The sequence below is a fragment of the Colias croceus genome, chromosome 1 (genome assembly GCF_905220415.1).
Source record: "Colias croceus chromosome 1, ilColCroc2.1".
Lineage (NCBI taxonomy): Eukaryota > Metazoa > Arthropoda > Insecta > Lepidoptera > Pieridae > Colias > Colias croceus.
The window spans coordinates 5,433,837-5,454,704 of record NC_059537.1 but is presented as its reverse complement, the minus strand read 5'-3'; the positions used below and the strand labels follow the sequence as shown (position 1 = coordinate 5,454,704).

At 34.5% G+C, this 20,868-nt stretch overlaps 2 protein-coding genes across 2 annotated transcripts; both read right to left on the bottom strand.

Moving 5' to 3' along the window:
* Positions 1-347: 347 nt before the first annotated feature.
* On the bottom strand, positions 348-2,011 carry LOC123702039. The gene is made up of 2 exons (XM_045650038.1): positions 706-2,011; positions 348-433 (listed from the first exon to the last, which is right to left on the bottom strand). The coding sequence occupies exons 1-2, from the start codon at positions 2,009-2,011 to the stop codon at positions 348-350; spliced, it is 1,392 nt and encodes a 463-aa protein (XP_045505994.1).
* A 15,032-nt stretch (positions 2,012-17,043) lies between these two features.
* LOC123694044 (dynein regulatory complex subunit 5) lies at positions 17,044-20,615 on the bottom strand. Its single transcript, XM_045639342.1, has 6 exons — positions 20,270-20,615; positions 19,986-20,153; positions 19,351-19,909; positions 19,017-19,144; positions 17,948-18,089; positions 17,044-17,368 (listed from the first exon to the last, which is right to left on the bottom strand). Exons 1-6 carry the CDS (start codon positions 20,552-20,554, stop codon positions 17,172-17,174), a joined length of 1,479 nt encoding a protein of 492 aa, XP_045495298.1. The 5' UTR covers positions 20,555-20,615; the 3' UTR covers positions 17,044-17,171.
* Between the last annotated feature and the right edge of the window lie 253 nt (positions 20,616-20,868).

Here is a 20,868-nt window from a genome sequence, read left to right as displayed (position 1 = left end):
CGGCTAAAGGCCAGGTTAGGGGCGGTGCATTATCATTTATTACAACCACGACCGTTCCAGGAGTAATAGGTGTGGAAGGCGTATTCCATTTCTGCCTAACCTGCAGACCGTGTAAGTATTCCATTCTCCAACGTTTCCAAAACGACTGAACTAACTTGTCCAGTAGCGAATGCCTATCAAGCAAACTGACGTGATCAGATTTGACTTGCGGCGCGGGTAATGATAATAAGAGCGCGGTAATTAAAATAACACGAAACAAATGCGTTATAATATTCATATATTTAATATGATAATAATCAATGATCATGATAATTATGTGATCATTGCGCGGTAATATCACTATATGCTTATGTGCATATTCCAGGGCGGTATCGCTTAGACGTCCGATGAGGATTAGTCTGTTGCGAATAAAAGGCCTCAAGCGGTTGAAGGCCTGCGAATAAAATTTATAATAGAGTATATTAGAATACTCCTCTGCAAAATATTTATTTTGCAGGGCGGGAATAATTTTATTTACAGCGAAATTAGGTTCCTCTACGGTCATCATAACACCGCGGCGGGATAATAATATAAGGAACCTATAAATATAAAATACACGACGCGACGAGACGCGAAGGGCGGTATCGTATAAAGCGCAATGCTTTATAGGCGGGCACACAGTGTGCGCTAATAATTTTCGTTCGGGAATGTCTACAATAGACTCACCATCGAGACTTTTAAGAGGCCAATCAGACGGGTCCAAACGAGCCCACTGGGGTCCTTGGAACCACAGAGGGTGCGAGACGAGATTTTGTGGCGTAATGCTACGCGAAAGAACGTCAGCGGGATTTTCAATACCAGAAACATGGCAGTAGTTATCTGATGGGATGTTATACGCGACTGTGGGAGCAACGAAGCCCATCATGTCCCACAGACGGGCGGTAATTTTAAAATAAAAACAATCAACAACAGAAGACCAATGCAGACCAAGTAATTTATGTTGCACGGTCTTATCAAACTCCACCGCGGAGGGTAAAAGTTTGTGCGAAGCGGGAAGATTATCTAACACATTTCTACTATTACTATTCCATTTAACTAGATCCCACTGAGCTCCCTTAAACAAATCGATGAGCTGCTGCGACGCGGAAACTGCCTCACATTCCGTGGGAATAGAGAAGGCGATATCATCCATATACAACGAGGAAGACGCAATGCTACTCTCGAGCGGATATTTCGCGCCGTCATCTTCTACGAGCTGTCTTACCGTGCGCAGTGCATGATAAGGACTAGACTTGATGCCAAAGCAAACTCGATTAAATTGATAAAGAAGTAGCGGATCCTGCGGGCTGAAACGATATAAAAAACATTGAAAACGACGATCAAACTCACGCACGAATATCTGCAGAAATTGTTGGCGGCAATCGGCGGTCATGGCAATCGCGTGGAGACGAAAACCTAAAATTATTGTAAACAAATTGCCTTGTAAATTCGGCCCAACATGCAGAAGGTCATTCAATGAACGCTGGTTTCCAGAAGTTGGCATGCTAGCATCTAAAACCATGCGCAGCTTAGTCGACGATTTATCCTCGCGCAGAACAGCGTGATGCGGTATAATATAAATAGGTGTAGGGTCACGCGGATCATACGGAGGCGCGGGTGAAATATAATTCTTCGTTAGATAATCCTTTATGACGTCATCATATGCCAACCTTAATTTAGGTGAAGCCTGTAGCTTTCTTTCGAGGCACATGAAACGTTTGCGGGCAATATTAAATGAATCACCGAGAGTGTAGAAATCATCCTTAAATGGAAGCGAAACAATATATCTGCCACTCACGGGGTCGCGGGTTGTAGTTAATTTATAATATTCTTCACATTCAACATCATCGGGATGTTGAACGGGCGGTGCGGTAGGAAGCTCCTCGAGCTCCCAGAAACGCCTGACTAATGAGTCAATAGCGGCGGTCTCTTGAACGTGACAACACGTCAAGGGCGGTTTATGTATGTTAGGTATGGTGGGTACTGAACCCATTATTACATAGCCTAACACCGTGCGCAATGCAGCGGGCGCCGACGAGTCACGAGATGCATGAACTACGTCGGGGAGAAGCAGATGAGGGAACAGAGAAGCACCGATTAATAAATCGATTTTATTTGGCGTACCAAAACTCTCATCTGCGAGCGGTAAATGCGAAATATGCGATAAGACAGAAGTGTCTATAACAGCGGTAGGTAATAAATCCGTAACATGATCAACAACTAGCGGTGAAATATTAAAAGATATGTTGTTGTCAAGACGCGAATAAAATTTTATATTTACGGAATTACTATTTATAATTTTTTCTGAACCACCGAACCCCTTAATAATAGTACGTTCGGTTTTCTGCGGTTTAATACCTAAACGTTCACAACATTCATTTGTAATGAAGTGACTTTGCGAAGCGGAATCTAAAAGCGCGCGAATAATAAGCCGTTCGCCTTTACAATTATAAGCTACGACTTCAGCGGTTGATAATAAAATAGTATGTTGTTTATTCGCGGGCGGGTTGCATAGAAATGCGTTATCAGTATCAGCTGTATAGCTAGCGGTACATAGCGCAATGTCAGAGCGGACGCACTCGCCCGACGCGGACGGCGGCGACGGCGCAGGCAACGGCGGTGTGCTGCGCGGCGGGGGGTGAGACGCAGGCGCGGGTATGGAAGATTCGCGTTTCAAATGTAACATTGTATGATGTTTTAATTTACAAACGCGACAATTAGAATAAGATGAGCAACTAGAAACTCGATGTTTTATACTGAGGCAATTTATACACGCGTTTCTATCCTTTATGTATTTCAAACGTTCCTGCGGACTCATTTTATGAAAACTCGAACATTTATATAAATGTTGATGCGTAATATTTTTACAAAGACAACTATAAACCGAATCAGCTGTTGTTACGTAAGACTGATACGTCTTAGGCGGTGCGGAAGAAGTATTAATTGAACTGCGGTTATAATTATTCTTTCGAGGCGGTTTATTTATTCCCGAATTTGTGGAAGGATGAATGCGTTCTAATACCTTCGCACGAGTTTGAATAAATTGAACTAAGTTATCAAAAGTAGGCATTTCACTACCAAACTCAGTCTCGAAAGCGCGAACAGTGTCTGAGTCTAACTTCTTCAACGCGATATGAACAATCATTAAATCTGTAATATTATCTAACTTTATATTTTGTAAGGCGCGCACTGCGCTAATAAAGTTATCTGTAAATAAATCAAAGTTTGTTGCGGACGCACAATGCAAAGGTTTAAAATCAAACATTTGATTTAAATACGCGGAAACTAACATACGTTTATCATCATATTTATCTTTTAAAGTTTGTAAAATTAAATTATAATTTTCAGCGGAGGGGGTTATACCAGCTATAACAGTTGTGGCCTTCCCCGTTAATTTACCTAGTAAATAATATAAACGCTCGGCATCTGTAAGGCCGGGATTGTTATGAACAATTGATTCAAAATTCGAAAGAAACAGCGGAAATGAGCGAATATCACCCGAAAATGGTACTAATTCGATAGGCGGTAATTTAGGCCTATTTTTATGCAAATTATTAACATCTCCATGTGACGGACTTGGTTGCGAATATTGCGATTTAATTCTTTTAATCCTGCTATACAAAGACTCGAATGCAACGAGGCTTTTATAATCAGGTTTCGCGGCGGGAATTAATGATAACAAACGAATATTATATTCATCTAAACATTGCTTATAATCATCGCGTAATGATTCTATCTGCGCGGACTCGTCAAGGAAACTTTCCATAAGCGCAGCGTTGTTATGAACGTTCAAAGACAAATCATAAATTCTTTGCACCATTTCGAATATAACTTCGCGTTTAGCTAACAACATGGATAACTGCGAATCATTTATATCTTCCGAATCATTAACATCCGAAGCGTCACTATCAGCTAACTTAGTCATTTTCTTAGGCGGCATTTTTAATAACAAAAGTAAATATTCAAACAGAGAATGTTACAATAAAAGTTACAATAACAAGTAATACGACCAAATAAAGTAGGTCAGTGACGCAAGCGTAATAAGAACCGAGTATGCACTATGCAATTACAATATGGTCGGATTATAACAGCGGATCGCGGAATGTAGGTACTCGATAAATTTCGAGTGCGGGTAGACCGTAGATAAATATGATGTAATATGTTCGATTTATAATGATTTTAGCGTTATAACTGCGGATAAACGATATGAATATAGTTTTAATAAACTATTTTAATAATAATATACGCGTAACTTAATGTCACGGGCGGAATAAAATATATTTTAAGCGGAAATAGATGACGCAATGTCGATCTATGCGGTTATAGTTATTTCACAATGAATGTACTATTAAATCGCTTATTAGGGCCTACAATGAGTATCCTAATAAGGGCGGGTTTAAAATATATTTTATATGAATAGTAGAAGACGCATTGTCGTTCTACGCGGTAAATTAAATAGTATTTCGCATTGAAGATACTACTAATACGCTTATTAGGGCCTACACAATGAGTATCCTAATAAGGGCGGTGGAATCATCAGGTAATGTACGATTCGTAAGGACTAACAATGGTTACTATCCGGATCGAAGGTACCAATCAATGGTCGCGCCAATATAAAAAATATACGTAATGTATTCTCGATATGAAGTGGACTGTATTTAGATCAACGTGGTGTTAGCAAAGAGGGGAAAGACGGGAACACACGGCACATACCTCGTCGGAGGGAGTAGCGTCCAGAACACACGCTGCCGCCACGCGGTCAGGGTCCTCCAGCTCGCGGCGGGCAAGAACGGGTCCAGTCCAACACTCCACACAAACACACACGCGGCGGTGAGCGCGACCAAGGGCCGGGGCACGGGATACCCCGGTGATGTTACAAAAGCACAATGCCTGATGATCTAGAGAGCCTCGTGGAAGCTCTCCGGCGGTGAGTCCCGATCCTCGCGAAAGATCGGAGAGAACTACTGGCTGTCGTTCGTGACATAGGTAGGTCACGTGACGAGCGCTAAATAGCGCGCGGTGATTGGTTGTGCTCGTATGTAGGGAAGGATGAAGGAATACACCACAAATAATAAACATTTAATTTCTACATTTACTATTTTAATTATATTGGCGTTACCAAACAGTATGAACAATTTACAGTTGTTAGTACCCATGCGCAAAGCACTCATGATGAGGTTATAGTAATTCCGTTATTAAAAACTTTTAGAAGCTCACTTTCCCACAAATTTTATGTATACAATGTAGACAGTAAGTATGATGGATTAATCGGATCTGATTTACTTAAGAACCTAGATGCAAATATCGATATGAAACACCAAGTTTTAGAAACATTTAACGCCAAAATACCGATTATTTATAACCCTCCGTTAAAAATCACCTTAGAGCCTCGATCAGAAACTAGAGTATCAATTCCAACTAACTTTCAGAACGGTGACTCTACATTAGATTTTCAGACTTTTCGTGAAAGCGTTCGTATGCCAGCAGCAATAGTTGACGTGGCAATGAAAGTTAATGTAGATGAAAAGGAGCGAAATCTTCAAAAACACTTAACCGATGCAACAGACGAAATAGTAAAAGTTAGTAACGATCAGGCTGGAACATGTGACCCGCGACCCCTGACGCCGAATACAATTTCGTCTGATTCAGACCAAACAGTGCCTATTACTAAAAATAATTGCCCGAGATCCCCATATTCGATTCCGTCACTCGATAGTAGTACAATAACCGCGGAAAGCAGCACCTTGACCGCGTCTAGCAATAATAGCGAAAATACAGATACGGTTCACTCAGCTCGCGATCTTGATACGGAAGGCATACTGATTCTAGATGAAGCTGTAGATTGTAATAAACAATTAACTCAACAAATTGTAAAAGATCACCACAAACATACAAAACTTTTAAACAAATATCTTAAAGACAAAATTATTCATAAGAAACAGGTTATTAAGGATAAGCATGGCGGTGAAAATAATTTTAACATAGACATAGGAGATTCGGTTTACATTAAAGGAGTTAACACGAGACGTGCTAAAGATAAGCCTAGGTATCAGAAAGCGATAGTCACGGGACCGACCCATAGAAATATTGTGCCAGTAACGACGCATCATCGTGAGACTAAAGTTCCCATTAAAGACATTAAGCGTCCTCCACAGGTTACTAATTTTGGCGATCCACGTGATCCAAAACCAGGGCCTTCAACTGCACCAGATTAAACGGAACCCCGGAATACTACCTCTCCGTGAAGGCTATGCAGTCGTCAGCAATGACACATGGAGAGTTATTAAGGTTTTAGATTTAAAGTTAATATATGACGATTTAGAATTTAATATAAATAGTTATCTATCATTTAGGAATCAGGTTCATAGTTGTATTGATATACAAGCGTTAGGTTCCGATTTTATTACAACAGAATTACAAACAGATTATCATATGAATTATACTATTGATAAATTTGAACAATTAATTCCGTCTTCTAGATCTAAACGTGGTTTATTAAATCCACTTGGTTCAGTTATAAAAATTATCACCGGTAACCTCGACAACGAAGATGCTATACAATTTGAAAACACTATTGAAAAATTAAAGACTAAACAAGACTCTATAATACATAAGATGACGATCGTTACTGAGATGGTGGGTTCGTTATTAAATGTAGCTGAAATATCTAATAACAATTTCATTGCAATCCAGAATAAGCTAAATGTAATTGATTCGCTTTTAAATGACACAAATTTACATCAAAGGACTAATGAAATTATACATACATATTCTGCATTCTTACATAATTTTATGTCTCTTTACGTTAGATTAAGTGAAATAGAAACTGCTGTAGCTTTTAGTAAAATTAAACTTTTACACCAATCTGTTGTAGATACTAAGGAATTATTACTTTTATTAAAAAACATTGAAACTAGCTCTAAGTTGCCATTTCCAGTAAATTTAGATAATGTTCTTAAAATTTAACAATTATTAGAAGTACAAACTTATGTAAAACAAAGTCAAATAAAATTCGTAATGACTATTCCATTAATTACTGACGACATTTATTCATATTTTAAAATAATACCTTTACCTATATTTAACGAAGAAAAAGGTCAGACTTCCCTTATCCTACCCAAATACCCATATGTCCTTGTGAAGGGGTTGAAAACCATGCCACTTTCACAACCATGCAAAGAAATAGATGAAGACCGGTTCCTATGCCCGGAAATACTGACATCAACATTATATAAAGACGATTGTTTAACTGATCTTCTGCGGCTATCTACAAATGTTTCCAGTTGTCAGCCGATTCCCATTTCCATAGATGATGTGAAAATCGACAATGTTCTGCCATATAGATGGATACTATACGTAAATGTGGAAACAATACTTACTAAGGTCTGTGAAAATGAGGTAACCCAAGAATTCCTTCGTGGTTCCTATTTATTGGCGTTAGACGAGACTGGCTGTTACGTGAAAATTGGAGATATAACACTAAAGAAATATGAAGTGAATGGAAATGATATTATATACCCAAGTTTACCAAAAATTATATTACCAAATTTGACGAACTTCCAGACCGACAGGAAGCCTGTTAACCTGAAGGGTGCAAATCTAACTGACATCAATATGCTAAGGCATTTAATTGAAAATAGTGAAAATAGTGAAAACCAGTTTAGTAGTACAGTGAATAGTGCCGTCGGAGTGATTAACATTATAACTTTTGTATTAATCGTAATTATAATTGTAATTGTGGTAGTAATTAAGTCTAAATTAAGAAAAATATGTATTCAAGAAAATCCTTCAGATTTTCTTGAAACTGAGGATGGAGGAGTTATGTCGGGGCAACCCGCAGTACATGCATGTGATATCGTATTTGTTAACGCAGCATAACTACGGCCACCCTGCATCGCCTTAATGCATTTTGTATTTCTTAGAACATAGATTGCAGCGTTGCATTTTTGTTTAACGATAAGTTTATAGTTTAAGTTTTCATTCTGGATGTAGAGAGCACATATTAAAGACGTTTAAATTAAATCTTGTCTTTTTAAAAAACGTCCTTCGGTCCGTCGAAATTTGAGTACCTACTTAATATTTTCGTACATTTGTATGTTTTAAAAACGTTCACATGTATTTTGTACCGTGTACGTACTCAGGTATGAGCAGTGGTGGCTCAGTGGTGAGACCTCGGACTTCGAATCGATAAGTCCGTGGTTCGAGACCAGGTGAGCGCGCAGGAAATAAATTGATTTTTCAATTTATCTGCGCATGTTGTAACATCACCACTGCTCGAACGGTGAAGGAAAACATCGTGAGGAAACCGACATGTCGAAGAATTAAAAAAAAGTTCGACGACATGTGTCATCCGCCAACCCGCACTTGGCCAGCGTGGTGGATTATGGCCTGTACCCTCATAGGAGGCCCGTGTCCCAGCAGTGGGAACGTATATGGGCTGATGATGATGATGATGATGATGATGATGTTGACCTACACTTTAGATGGATTAAAACAATGAGCCCAGAGCGTACCTTTGGGAATTTAGTTACAATGAGATAAGATGTAACTATTGACTGTTTATTTGACTATACCTAATGCAGTGACTATGACCCTTAGTTTGTTCCCTCTATTAAAATTAAATGTCGAAAATCGAAATGTTGCGGGTTAACATAAGTAAATTGTCGTTACTAGAGCGAATAACACAACCTAACATAAAACTAAGGACAAAGGTCTTGTGTGCCTCATGTAGCTTTTGAATTTTTACGTCATGTTTTCTGTGTTTGGAGCTTAAAAGCTTTCTTAATTCTAGTATTGAATTTCTTAATAAAAACACCCACAAACACTATTAAACCAAACAATTATTCTTTTGTCATAGAAAATTTTCGCGCCTGATTATATTTCGTAAGAGTGAAATGAACACTTTTTCGGAACTTTACAAGTACATAAAGCCAAGGCTTATAAATATTTATAGATATTTTACAATTTTATACATTTCAATTTATAATCCCTTACACAGACTTCCAGTATTAAACAAATACACCATTGTGAAGAAAGATTTCATATGCAATACCTCTTCAACTATGAAGTACGTGCAATATTTGAAAGAAAGCTGTACTGTGTGTTTCACGAAGATTAAACTCTTTTATTGCCGTGCGAGGGGAGACATTCAACTGACTCCTGAGATACTTTCACGAGAAATAATAGTGTATGTTTGCACAGTAACGTGCAGAGTAACTCTGTATCGAGGTTATAATCAATGTATTATAAATGTTTTCTCAATATACTCGATCTGAAAGTTTATAAAGAGTTAATTGTAACATTTAATGAGAAATTTAAATATACCTAATATAATAACCCTAGCCAAACGTGTAACATGAAATATGCGAATGAGACAATGTTAGATCAAAATAAATATTTATTTTATATTTTAGTATTGAGCTAGAGAGAGTTTTTAGACGGATAACTATTTCAATAGGTATAGCATAAATAAATAAAAAATTTCAGCAATAAAATAAAACTTTCGATTTAAAACCGCGCCTTCTTGATTTCAGTCAGGAGCTATGTCACAGACAGACGTAATCAGTCTAGATTCCAGAATATTCCTTTCTACAGTCTACAGCTAAAATAGGTGGCAATGATACCACCCACTCAGGGTTTAATTTGATGAAAATTCAATTAGAAAAGTCATCGTAAATATCTAAGTCAGACGCAATCCGAATCAGATTGCGTTGTTATTAGATAGGTAGTTGTTATGTTTCAAGATCTGGCATTTGTGATGTTTTATAAAAATATGAATAGATAATAGACATAATATTATAAACATTTATATACACAGTACACATAGATCTAGAATATACTGTGAGAATATACAACAAGGCTTTTATGCCCTGGACCCTGATGTTTACCAACTGTCAGAACAGTCACTCACAAGGGAAATCTTGTTATATTAGCGAACTAATTACTCCTACCTTTAAAGTAAAATGAAAAGTCTATCATAATTAACTTCATTATAAATTAATTCAGTAATATTCTGGAAACATTCGTAGAAATGCATTGTTTATAATACTTGCTAAGAGATTAATTTATGCCATTATAAAAATTTCTTGGAATACTCCAGCGAATAGAATCATTACCGTAATTAAGATGTCTTGTCATTTCTACGGTTATTTTCATTTCGTTAGTTTCTTTTTTTCACTTAACGATTGAAAGCACCTTTTTAAGTATTTGATAAATTATACTCAAATTCCACACAACATAACGTTTATTATAATAAATGCTACGTAACGACGAAAAGAAAACATATTTCTAAATATAAGATAAGATAATATGATGTTTCATAAAGGATATATGTTCTTAATAGTATAAGATATTTGCGTTGTCAGCAAATATTTCAGCAAGACGACAGCAACAGATTGTAACATTTTTCAAGTGGAAGTAAGTACATTAACGGCTCTACTAAACATAAGCGCGGATATTAAGTACATAGTTGCAGTACTTTTATTACGCTGGGAATTCTTTAGCCGAGACCGACTCAAATATTTGTGCGAGTTGAAAAATTAAACACCATGTGTATTGATTTAGCTGTTCTGTTATCTCCATTCTTTCTTATAAAATGTTTATTAGGTACCTACCTAATCTGGTTTGACCGCCTCCTTGGTACAGTGGTTGACGCGTGAGCGTAACACTGAGGTGTCCTGGGTTCGATTTCCGGTGGAGACGAAGAAAAAAAAGTCTCGGTCTGGCAGGACACAGAGGGCTGATCACCTACTTGTCCCTAAAGAAAATCGATCAGTGCAACAGATGTATAATCCATCTGCCTTTCCCCAATAGGGGACATGGGACTTCACTTTTTACCTAATCTGAATTTGACATTCGTCTTGGTTTCATATAGGTACACGGAAAAAAATCGTTTAGGTATAAAATGTTTTTTTAATTAATTAGTGTAAATTGTAGCATGAAATTGTGAATCAAATCTAGATAAAATCACAAACACAACTCATTTAAGATGTACCTAGGTTTAAGAATTTTAAATCCTTAACAGTCCAAAATTTTCAATACGAAGTGTTTATTTAGTTACTAGGTTTCTTTTGTTTGCCAACATTTGTCTATGAAAAAACAACAAAGTGATAGAATGCTAACAATAGCCTTTATTAAATTGATTTTGTGTAACAAATCAAAGTGCTGAGCCAAATTTTGTATCTCCTTTCAAGTAACCTTACACTTTCCCTGAGTCGAATTTTCCTCGTAACCCCATTGTTTTACGTGGCCATCTTCGCGAAATACTGTTGAGATTGAATGTCACAAAAATATTAATTTACAATGTACCTATAACACAAAGGAACGACTAAGTATTGATGATAGATTTAATATTATAATATCGCACACAACGTAATGAGAATTGAGAAGGTAGTGTTACCTATTACATTGAAACATGTAGAGTAAGTAGACCGTGCTAGACGATAAGACGAGACTTTGCTAAAAACAAGTCGATTTTAAAAAGCTATATAAATATTTTATTAAACTTAAATTAACGTAATATTTGGCATTTACACATACATAAGTAATGAAATAGGAAAAGAGGTAAAGAGTAATATTGACAATAATGCTATCCAAAATGTCTTAAATTTTATAGTTTTTGCTGAATTCAATTCAAAATGGCTGTAAGGGCTGTTATAGTATTTTGAGTGACGCAAATTACTTCTATACAATTTGATAACAACCTTAAAATCGCAAATAAATCACCCACAAAATATTATTATCTCTTTCGATATTTTAAATCTAAACACTATAAAACTTGTCAAGAAACAAACATTTTAAAAGCACCCACTTTATTATTTAATAAAATGTTTAAAATAGTTTCACTCTTTCATCGTTCTCAAACGGTCATCAATTCTCATCCCCTCAGGGATATAACAGTAAACCCAACAAAATAGACGTATTAGACCGTTAGACGTTGCTTCAACTCTTTCCAAACCATCTTTTCACAACAGACGCGTTGGAATATAAACCATTAAACATTTTTCTCTCGCGCGAATTGTTCTTTTCACGAAGGCTTTTGATGAATTATGAGTACATTTGATCTGGTAATATATCAATCAGTTTTAAGAGTGTTATAAAATATTTTTTAAAGTGCCATATAGATTTGACTCTACTTTACTTTTTATTTTAAAAGAGTCCATCTGTATTTTAGGAAATAATTAACTGTAATTGAAACACTTGCTAATAATTAAGTACTTATGTATAGTTCCTACATCTTTAAAGAGTCAAATTCTTCTTTAGAAGGATACAATACTTAGTAGATATTTTTGAGGATATCATTTATCCCAAAGTCAGCCACATATAATTAATATTACAGAAATTGTATCATAACTTTGTACGAACTTTGTAAAAATTACCTATTTTCACGATATTCTCTTAAAATTATTATCTCTTTGGGACACTAGTTATCCCGCAAATGTAACAAGCGAACGGAAGTGGTTTATTCAGTTCCTCGTTATAAATTCTCGGTCTAGCGAGGCACAATAGGACTACATTTACTAAAAATAATAACGCATCTGACCCATCACAAAAGTTTTATTAGAATTACGTCAAATTTCTAAGTTCTAACTTAAACTAGCGGTTGAGAAAGCAATTCATTTTAGCCAACGGGTTGTTATTTAAATTGTTGAGTTAATAAAAAAACGTATCATAAATAAATAAATAGAGAGTTCAATATTGCAGTTCACTTATACAGTATTTTAAAGCACATAATCTGTACAAACAATTAAATGTTCTGACCAAGAAGCTTATATCTAATGTTCTGACTATCGACTTTAAAGTTGATGTTATCATCAAGTGGAATATTCCAAAATTATGGAACTGACACAACAAGAAAGTTCTTATTACAAATGGGATGTGCTCACATTAATGAAAGTAATCTATTCGATCGTTTAACCACAATAATGTGGCCTTTTATCTGCTCCTGACGAATCACACCCCATTACCCTCATATTAATAAACAAAACCCCAAATAAACGATGTTATTTCAAGAATCAAGGAGAAATATTGTATGGTATGGCAGCGTTGCTTCTGTATATCAACATTGCTTATATAAATACAAATTATTATTATAAAAGTTATTGATTGAAAACAAAAATAGAGTTCTTTTCTTTTATATTGCGCATGAAAAAATCTGGGCTATAACCACTTTTTCATGTATCCGATTTTAATTACATATTAAAAAGTACACTACAAATTGAGACTGCTTTCGTTGTGTAATTTATCGTCAGTGAAAAACCGAAAATTTTGTTATTTATCTGTTTCCAAAATATGTTTATGTAGTTAGGACGATAATAAAAAAAAGGATTACTTACTAGTCTTAGGATTCATATGGACTTTATAATTTAAATTGATAAAGTAACTTAGCTATACATATATTATATTATCTTATCTAGTGCTTAAAGGCTGCTGCTACATTTATTAGGAGCTAGAGCTAACAGGGATTTGAGCTCAAAAGATATTTTTCGAAGGCGCTGAAATGTATTCAGAAACTCAGTCGATTCAATGTTTATGTTGCAGGTAAATCGTATAATTTAAAACTTCTGATATATCAGCAGAATATAGGGAAATTGTTATCTTTGCACTATTAACCAGCTAAGCCCTAAGAAATTAGGAATCAAGCAAGTTTGTAAAGGTTTTTAAGTGAGTAATAGAACTAAAAATCTGTACAAATCAAATCCAGAAATCACACCTATTGTTTAACGAAGAACTGATTTTAATCTCGTCTCTTAACATTTTTTCTTATCTTTATAATATTATGTAATGCATTTGTTTACCAGAGCTCAAGAAAGCAGACAAATTATACCATTTACCTGCGATACATAGGCGCAATCTTTTATAAAGTCCGACGCCGACCACAAGATAGAGACTGTGTAAAAAAATACAATAATACGTCTCGTATGCCTCGTTTAAATACATGTAAAGCTTAAAGAGGATTAAAGTTCAATTGATTTGATAATTTAATGTATAATCATAATCGTTTACAAAAATATTGAGATAATGATTTTATTTATATACATGTTTGTGGGTCTATATTTACAGACGGCATACCTAATAAAACATTGAGCTTTTACTTTCACAACAAAAACGCAGTGCTTTTCTACACTTCTCGCCTATGCTCTTGTGTTTTGAACAGGCTGTAAAAAGTATTTAAAATAAAAAATAAAATTATAATTATTATAGCATATGCACAACAATTTACATAAATAAAATCTTGACACACATAAAAATTCACAGTAATTTATGATTTACTTCTTATATTACTTACTCCGATATTATTCATTCATTAAAAAATAGCTGTGGAAAACGTTAACATCAGTAAATAAGTAAAAGTTAGTTCTATTTAACAGCCAGCTGATTCACTTGCAGAGGAATCTAGGATACTTATTACTTATGATTCACGATTTCAAAACCATTTGTAACAATAAGCTCGGTTAGATTGTCAGAGATATTAAATTAATTACTTCTTGTCAATACCAAAATTAATATACAGCGGTATGAAAAATATGAGGAGAAAATTTGATTTTTGCGACTTTAATTGAATTCAGAGACAGGTTGTTAAAAACTTTTGATCTTGGAATTAATCATCAAGTAAATTGTCGAACATTGAGGTCACGGTCTTTTACTATGAGACTACACACAGTGTGTAACACATAGTGTGTAACACACTATGTGCCCTTAGGCACTAGCGGCTAACCGCGCGGCTAGCCGCCCCCGCGGTTAACCGCTAGTGCGTAAGTGTCCTATGAGAGTGCAAGGTATTAAATACTTTGTTTGATATTTAGCCTATGGATAGGTATATCACGCATGTCCAGAGTTTGTTTTGAATCTATATTATTTGCGTGAAACAATGTCGTATATTACGACTGAGGCTAACTATAAAAACACAATTCATGAATGAAATAAGTGAAATGACCCACTGAATAATTATTAACTATGTACATAAGTTGGACGCATTGGCCTAATGTGCATTTGTAGTGAATCCATATCAAAAAAGTTCATACATTTGTAGTTACATAGGTAGGACAATTTTTTTTGTAATATTTTCTATAAAAAAGAAGTCAAATTCTGTATGAGATATTTAACCCAACAGCATATCTACAGGGGTGGTGGTATAATAAAAATGCAAATGTATTCGTTTCGAGCCAAAAAATATAGAGTTAAATCTCTTCTGACTCTTTTAAATGCGTAATTTTAGGTGACCTGGTTATTTTATATTTTGTTTCTTTGATTAAAAACTTTTTAAACGAACTTTCCATGACGTAAATATAAGGGGATTGCAGCATCAAGAAAAGAAGGTAACCTTGTATATTATGTATGTGTAAGTAGGTACATATTTAAGATGGATTTACTCTGGTTATTCTGAATCTAAAGCCGATAGGAATAACTATCATTAGATCTGAAAAGATAATACCTTATTAAACTCATGAATAATATGTAGATGGTATTAATACAGTATATTAATGTCTCTACAACAGGCGCACTTGTGTCAATCAATATGCGTGTTCTAATAGAAATGTATTTGAATAAGCATCGTGTGGAAAGGTTAATTAATGAAACTCATTAGGTTTGTAACCTCGTGTAAGTACACAGTATAAGTATACAGTACCTAGGTATTATTACATATAAATTACTTCATGAACATGTTAGTTTTATTATTGGTGACATTCTTTTCATGAAACAGGTACGAGTAGATAATACGGTTATTATAACAGGTATATATCTGTTACCGGAAATGTATGTAATCCGTCATTGTATACAATTCCTAGGAAATGTATATAATATCTAAAATCGTACGGAAATGTGTGAAATAAATTATTTTATACACATTTCCTAGGAAATCTATACATTTCCTAAATATAGCTATAGGAAATGTAAAATATTTAAGATATTGATATGTCACAGGCAAGTTGTATATAATCTGGCCGTTTACAAACGGTCGGCATTTTGTGGTAACTATGCCGATAATTTGTAATCAGAAATTTTTGGTTTGGATAAGGGGGTGGGTTAGGTTAGGTTCGTGTTTTTTAAAACTACACAGAAATAGGAGCCCCACGAAGTGGGGCTCCGTTGGCTCGCGACCGTCTTTTTGTAGAATTTCGGCATATTAACAGCTAGCCGTAATGTAATACGGCGGATTGTACAATCCGACTGCGCCAAATATACGCGAGGACAGCGGGACGAGGGGACTGATTACTTGCAAAATGAAAATTTGATTTTATAAGAATAACTATAAGTTGATTTTGTGATATTAACGTTAAAAGTTAGATAGTTGATTTTTAAAATGTTAATTAGTATGATAATAATATTAACATAATATAATTACAATTTTACGGTATGACTTTTACCCGATTACAATCGGGTATTGATACATCAATAAGAGCTATAATAAAAAAAATAACAACGTGTTTTATTACAGAAAGCATTTACTTTACACATTTCCTAATACGATATCGGAATTGTATACAATTCCTAGGAAGATTATACATTTCCTAGGATATGCATGCATTAAATAGTTTTTTAAACAATATTAAACACATTTCCTAAATGGTCTCGGAATTGTACACATTTCCTAGGAATTGTATACAATTCCTTGATTTCATACATTTCCGGTAACATATCCATACAAATATTATAAATGCGAAAGTAACTCTGTCTGTCATGTCTGTTACTCAATCACGCCTTAACTACTGAACCAATTTGCATGAAATTTGGTATAGAGATATAGAGTGGTATAGAGAGACCCGAGAAAGGACATAGGATAGGTTTTATCCCGGAAATCCCACGGGAACGGGAACTATGCGGATTTATTTTTGCGCGGGCGATGCCGCGGGTGGAAAGCTAGTATTTTATAAATTCTTATTTAGAATGGGATAAATAAACACGTGGACGACATCATTTCGTTAAATTGTATTTCCTTATACGCATGTAAACAAGATCGCGATAATAATATTTACTTGTATATTTTTATTGATGAAAGGTAACAAATAATTCCATGAAATATGAATTTAATTAAAAAAAAATTCGATATATTTAAACATGTTTACAAAATAGATACAACAACACATTTAGGTAATAGGAAAATTATCGTAGTTCAAGTAAACATTATAATATAAAAATAGATATTGTATACATTAAATTTCCGGTACTCTCTCTGGATATCGTCCAGGGATATAATCTGGGTTATTAGGATTGTATTCCCAAATGAGATATTCAGGCTCATTGAGATACAACGGTGGTATTTCGTCGCTGGCCTCGGTTTCTTGACCAATCAAATTTTTGTTACGCTCAAGCAGTTCATTTACCTTTTTCTGTGTCTCTTCTGAGATGTCTAAAGAACAAAAAAACATTTTATAATAGGTTTAAGTTGCATAAAGTAAATTTCGTTTTATATAATCCGTTTCGTATCATTCTGTCCTATTTGTTCAACACTACGTTACGTGTTAGATATTTCTCTATAATTACAACATATTTTTTGATAAAATTCATTCGTTTTCTGTGAATTATTTTATATTTCGTTTTAATATCAACTATTCTTCCAGATCAGTTTTCTAACGGAAAGCGTTGCATAGTATTGCACCCGCTTCACTTTCATTATCCGTTTTATTGTTTCAAATGCGTAAATGTAGATGCAAAAGAAAGCATCAGATAATGAACTCTAATAAAGAGTTGCAAAGCTTTTTGCATTAAAATTCCAGTCACCCTTGATTTGATCTTGAAAACCCAAAACGTGACGGTATACAAAACAGTTAAATATTAAAACGATATCGATAAATAAATATGACATCGTTTTTATTTTATTTTGTTGAAACAACTTCCTAGTATAACGTTGATACTTGATATCACGTTGTTTATATCAGAATGTACGATTACGCGCATACAATATTTTGTTACACAATTGAGTACTTACGGGTCCTTCGCAAATCGACTCTTAGCACCTTCCTATTTTGCTCAAGAGCGCGTATCAGCGTTACCTCAGCTTCACCAGACAAATTGTTTGCAGCCATATCTAATCGTGTTAGACCACGATTAAGGCTTAGCAGACCAGCCATCTAGATAAAAAATACAATGTAATATATACTGTTTTATCTATGCTAATCTTTATTATTATCTGCTACTATAAAATTTAAATAATTGACATACATAAAAATATTGTGACGAGAAAATAATTTCCCAAACATTCTCCGTAAAGTTATTTCTAAACGAAATGGACTTGAAATAAAATTAGACGTCAAGCCATGTTGTAGATCACCCAATCCACAACTCAGATTGACGGCGCTTTCAATTTTGCTAAAGACCTGGGCTAAAGATAACCAACGGTCCACATTTGTTACTGTTGTTTTCAACAAATTACAACTTCGGATATTTGGGTCACTACTTAATGCGTCACATACATTGATTATCCTATGACTGTCGTTTTTTTAATAAATAAACATAAATTAGTAATATATACTAATGATACTAAGATAATCTTTATTTTAACTATTTTTCCAGCAATTGCTTTTTCTTCAAGGACATTAAACGTTTATCGTAGATAGCAATTAAATTGTAATTGTATCAGCAATCGGTAAAATATGTAATTATTCGAAAAAACAATCGATAAATCGTAACGTGACTTTTATCACAAATGTATTATAAAAACCACGCGATAATCAAGATAATTAATCATGTAGAGCATTCTAGAGTAGAATTTCCTGCAATAAAAATGTTCATAATATGATATGCTATTGATGTAATAATGCTAGTAAGTATATCGATAAATGCGTCATACAAGCTACATATAGGCAGTGCTTGCATAGTTGTCTGAATGTATATTGCTGTAAACGTATGACATGCTCTCAAAGTCTAGATAATGAATCCATTTGTGAATATTTTTTTCTATTTTAAAGTAAACATTCACAGAATCCATTTAACAAATGACTTCAATTATGACTAGCTAGCCTTCATCACTGCTTAATAAAACAGGAAAATATAGCGACCTTCTCGGCAGAGGCGCCGTGAAATCCACACGAATTGACGATTAGTGTTTGAGGTTTTTCCTTGCATCGAACGAATGCTGCGGCGAAGATCGTCGCACATTCCAGCGACATTGGATTTAAACTAAAGTCTGAAAAATAGAAAGCATAATACCAGAATTAGTTACAGTTACGTAACATTAAAATCTATATAATATCATTTGGTGTCTATAATTTTAAAGGCCTTGAAATTTATAAACAGAAAAGCTCTATCGAGCCTCTAGGTCTGGTTAATACCTATTCACACATTTGACTTGCTTACATTTTTTGTTTATCATAATTCGTTATTTATCATTACCTAATAGTTCTATTGGAGCCGCAGGATTCATTTGTAGAGCATAAGCAATACCCTGTACACCGACTTCTTTGAATCTGTTGTTTGCGATTCTTACTCTTTTTACGTTCTTGTGCATATAAATGAAACCCCCTAGAGCTTTCATTCCATAATCACCAATTTTACAATGATTGAAATCAAGTTCTTCTATGCAATCTTTTTTCACCAGATGTTGCAAAATAAGTTTAACTTTTGAACAATCTAAATTGCTGCGGTTGATTCTAAATATTTTAAGATGTTGTAAGTACTCCAAACCTCGACACATGGACTCACAGTCGCTTAGAGAGAACTCAAAATATCTTGTCAAATAACCATCTTCTACATTATTGATTCCAAAAACTAAAGATATATCTTGAAGGTTAAATAATTTCATAAGAACTGGTTCGAGAGGAATGTGATCGTAAACTTTTGGAACGCTGAAAATACATGTATCTTCTATTGAGTTCTCTGAAGGTATTGGTGGATTCGGTTGTCTGACCATTTGTAATTGATTCAATTTTAATTCATAGATGTATGGGCTTACCTACAATATACACTCATTAAATTTCACATTGAAATAAATACTTATACGAATAACTGAATAGGATAAAATAACTTGCCAAAGAAGCTAGTTCAACCGCATCTTCTTCTATGAATACATCTGGGTTCACATTTTCCAAATAATCTTGTAAGCAAGCTGATAAAAATTTACCTTTCCAAAAAGTGACACCTATTTCTTTGCGAGATGGAAATTTCGCAGAGAATGATCTTTTCCAATATTGTTCATCCTTAAAGTAATCGTTTTTTTATAATATCTAGACTCTAGAGATATAAAAATGTTTGGATATATAGGATATATCAGGATATAGATAGGTACACAAACTGTAAGCAATTAATTAAGTACCTTAATATGAATAACGCTATATTTCAAAGGTATAGTAGCAGGATAGAGGTCCATGAGTGTATCGACATCCTTTTGTAATATTTTTTTGAGTGGGTTAATTCTATGGAAAATTCTGGATAATTCTAGAGCGGCATAATATGTTAGAGGTGCTGGGCTTAAGTTGTCGTCCCATTCGAAATCTTCAGCTATAATTTTACGCCCGGCTTCACCTGCTGAAGCTTTCATAAAGGGTGCAGTTGTATAGGCTTCGCGCGCATTCAGCGATACTACATAAGGTATCTTCATTATTTATTTTTAAAGATGTTTTTCTAGTTATCAGTAACTGTTTCAAGAGTAGTTGTGGTTCTTGTGGTCTTTTATAGCGTTATGACCAGTTATGACATTATATAGGTAATTGTCATTTTACGACATGCGTACAATTAAAACTCATTTAATTTTATATTATCTAATGAGATTTAATGTAAAACGCATACTGGTTTGAAACCACTATTTTTTTAATTGTAGCTTATTTTTTGGTAAACATAAATAATCATTGGAGCTTTCTTCAATATTTTTATTTACTTGTAAAACAGGAAAGTACCATTTTAAGAAGTATGAAT

Bases quoted from the DNA above. Each gene is read 5' to 3' on its own strand.
- LOC123702039 (XM_045650038.1), bottom strand. From the start codon at position 2,011: ATGGGTTCAGTACCCACCATACCTAACATACATAAACCGCCCTTGACG. The intron at 434-705 runs GTGAGTCTATTG...TTTTATTCGCAG, and splicing joins GCCTCTTAAAAGTCTCGATG to GCCTTCAACCGCTTGAGGCC.
- LOC123694044 (XM_045639342.1), bottom strand. From the start codon at position 20,554: ATGAAGATACCTTATGTAGTATCGCTGAATGCGCGCGAAGCCTATACA. The intron at 19,910-19,985 runs GCAAGTTATTTT...TGTATATTGTAG, and splicing joins CGGTTGAACTAGCTTCTTTG to GTAAGCCCATACATCTATGA. The intron at 17,369-17,947 runs GTAAGTACTCAA...TTTGTTCTTTAG, and splicing joins AGTCGATTTGCGAAGGACCC to ACATCTCAGAAGAGACACAG.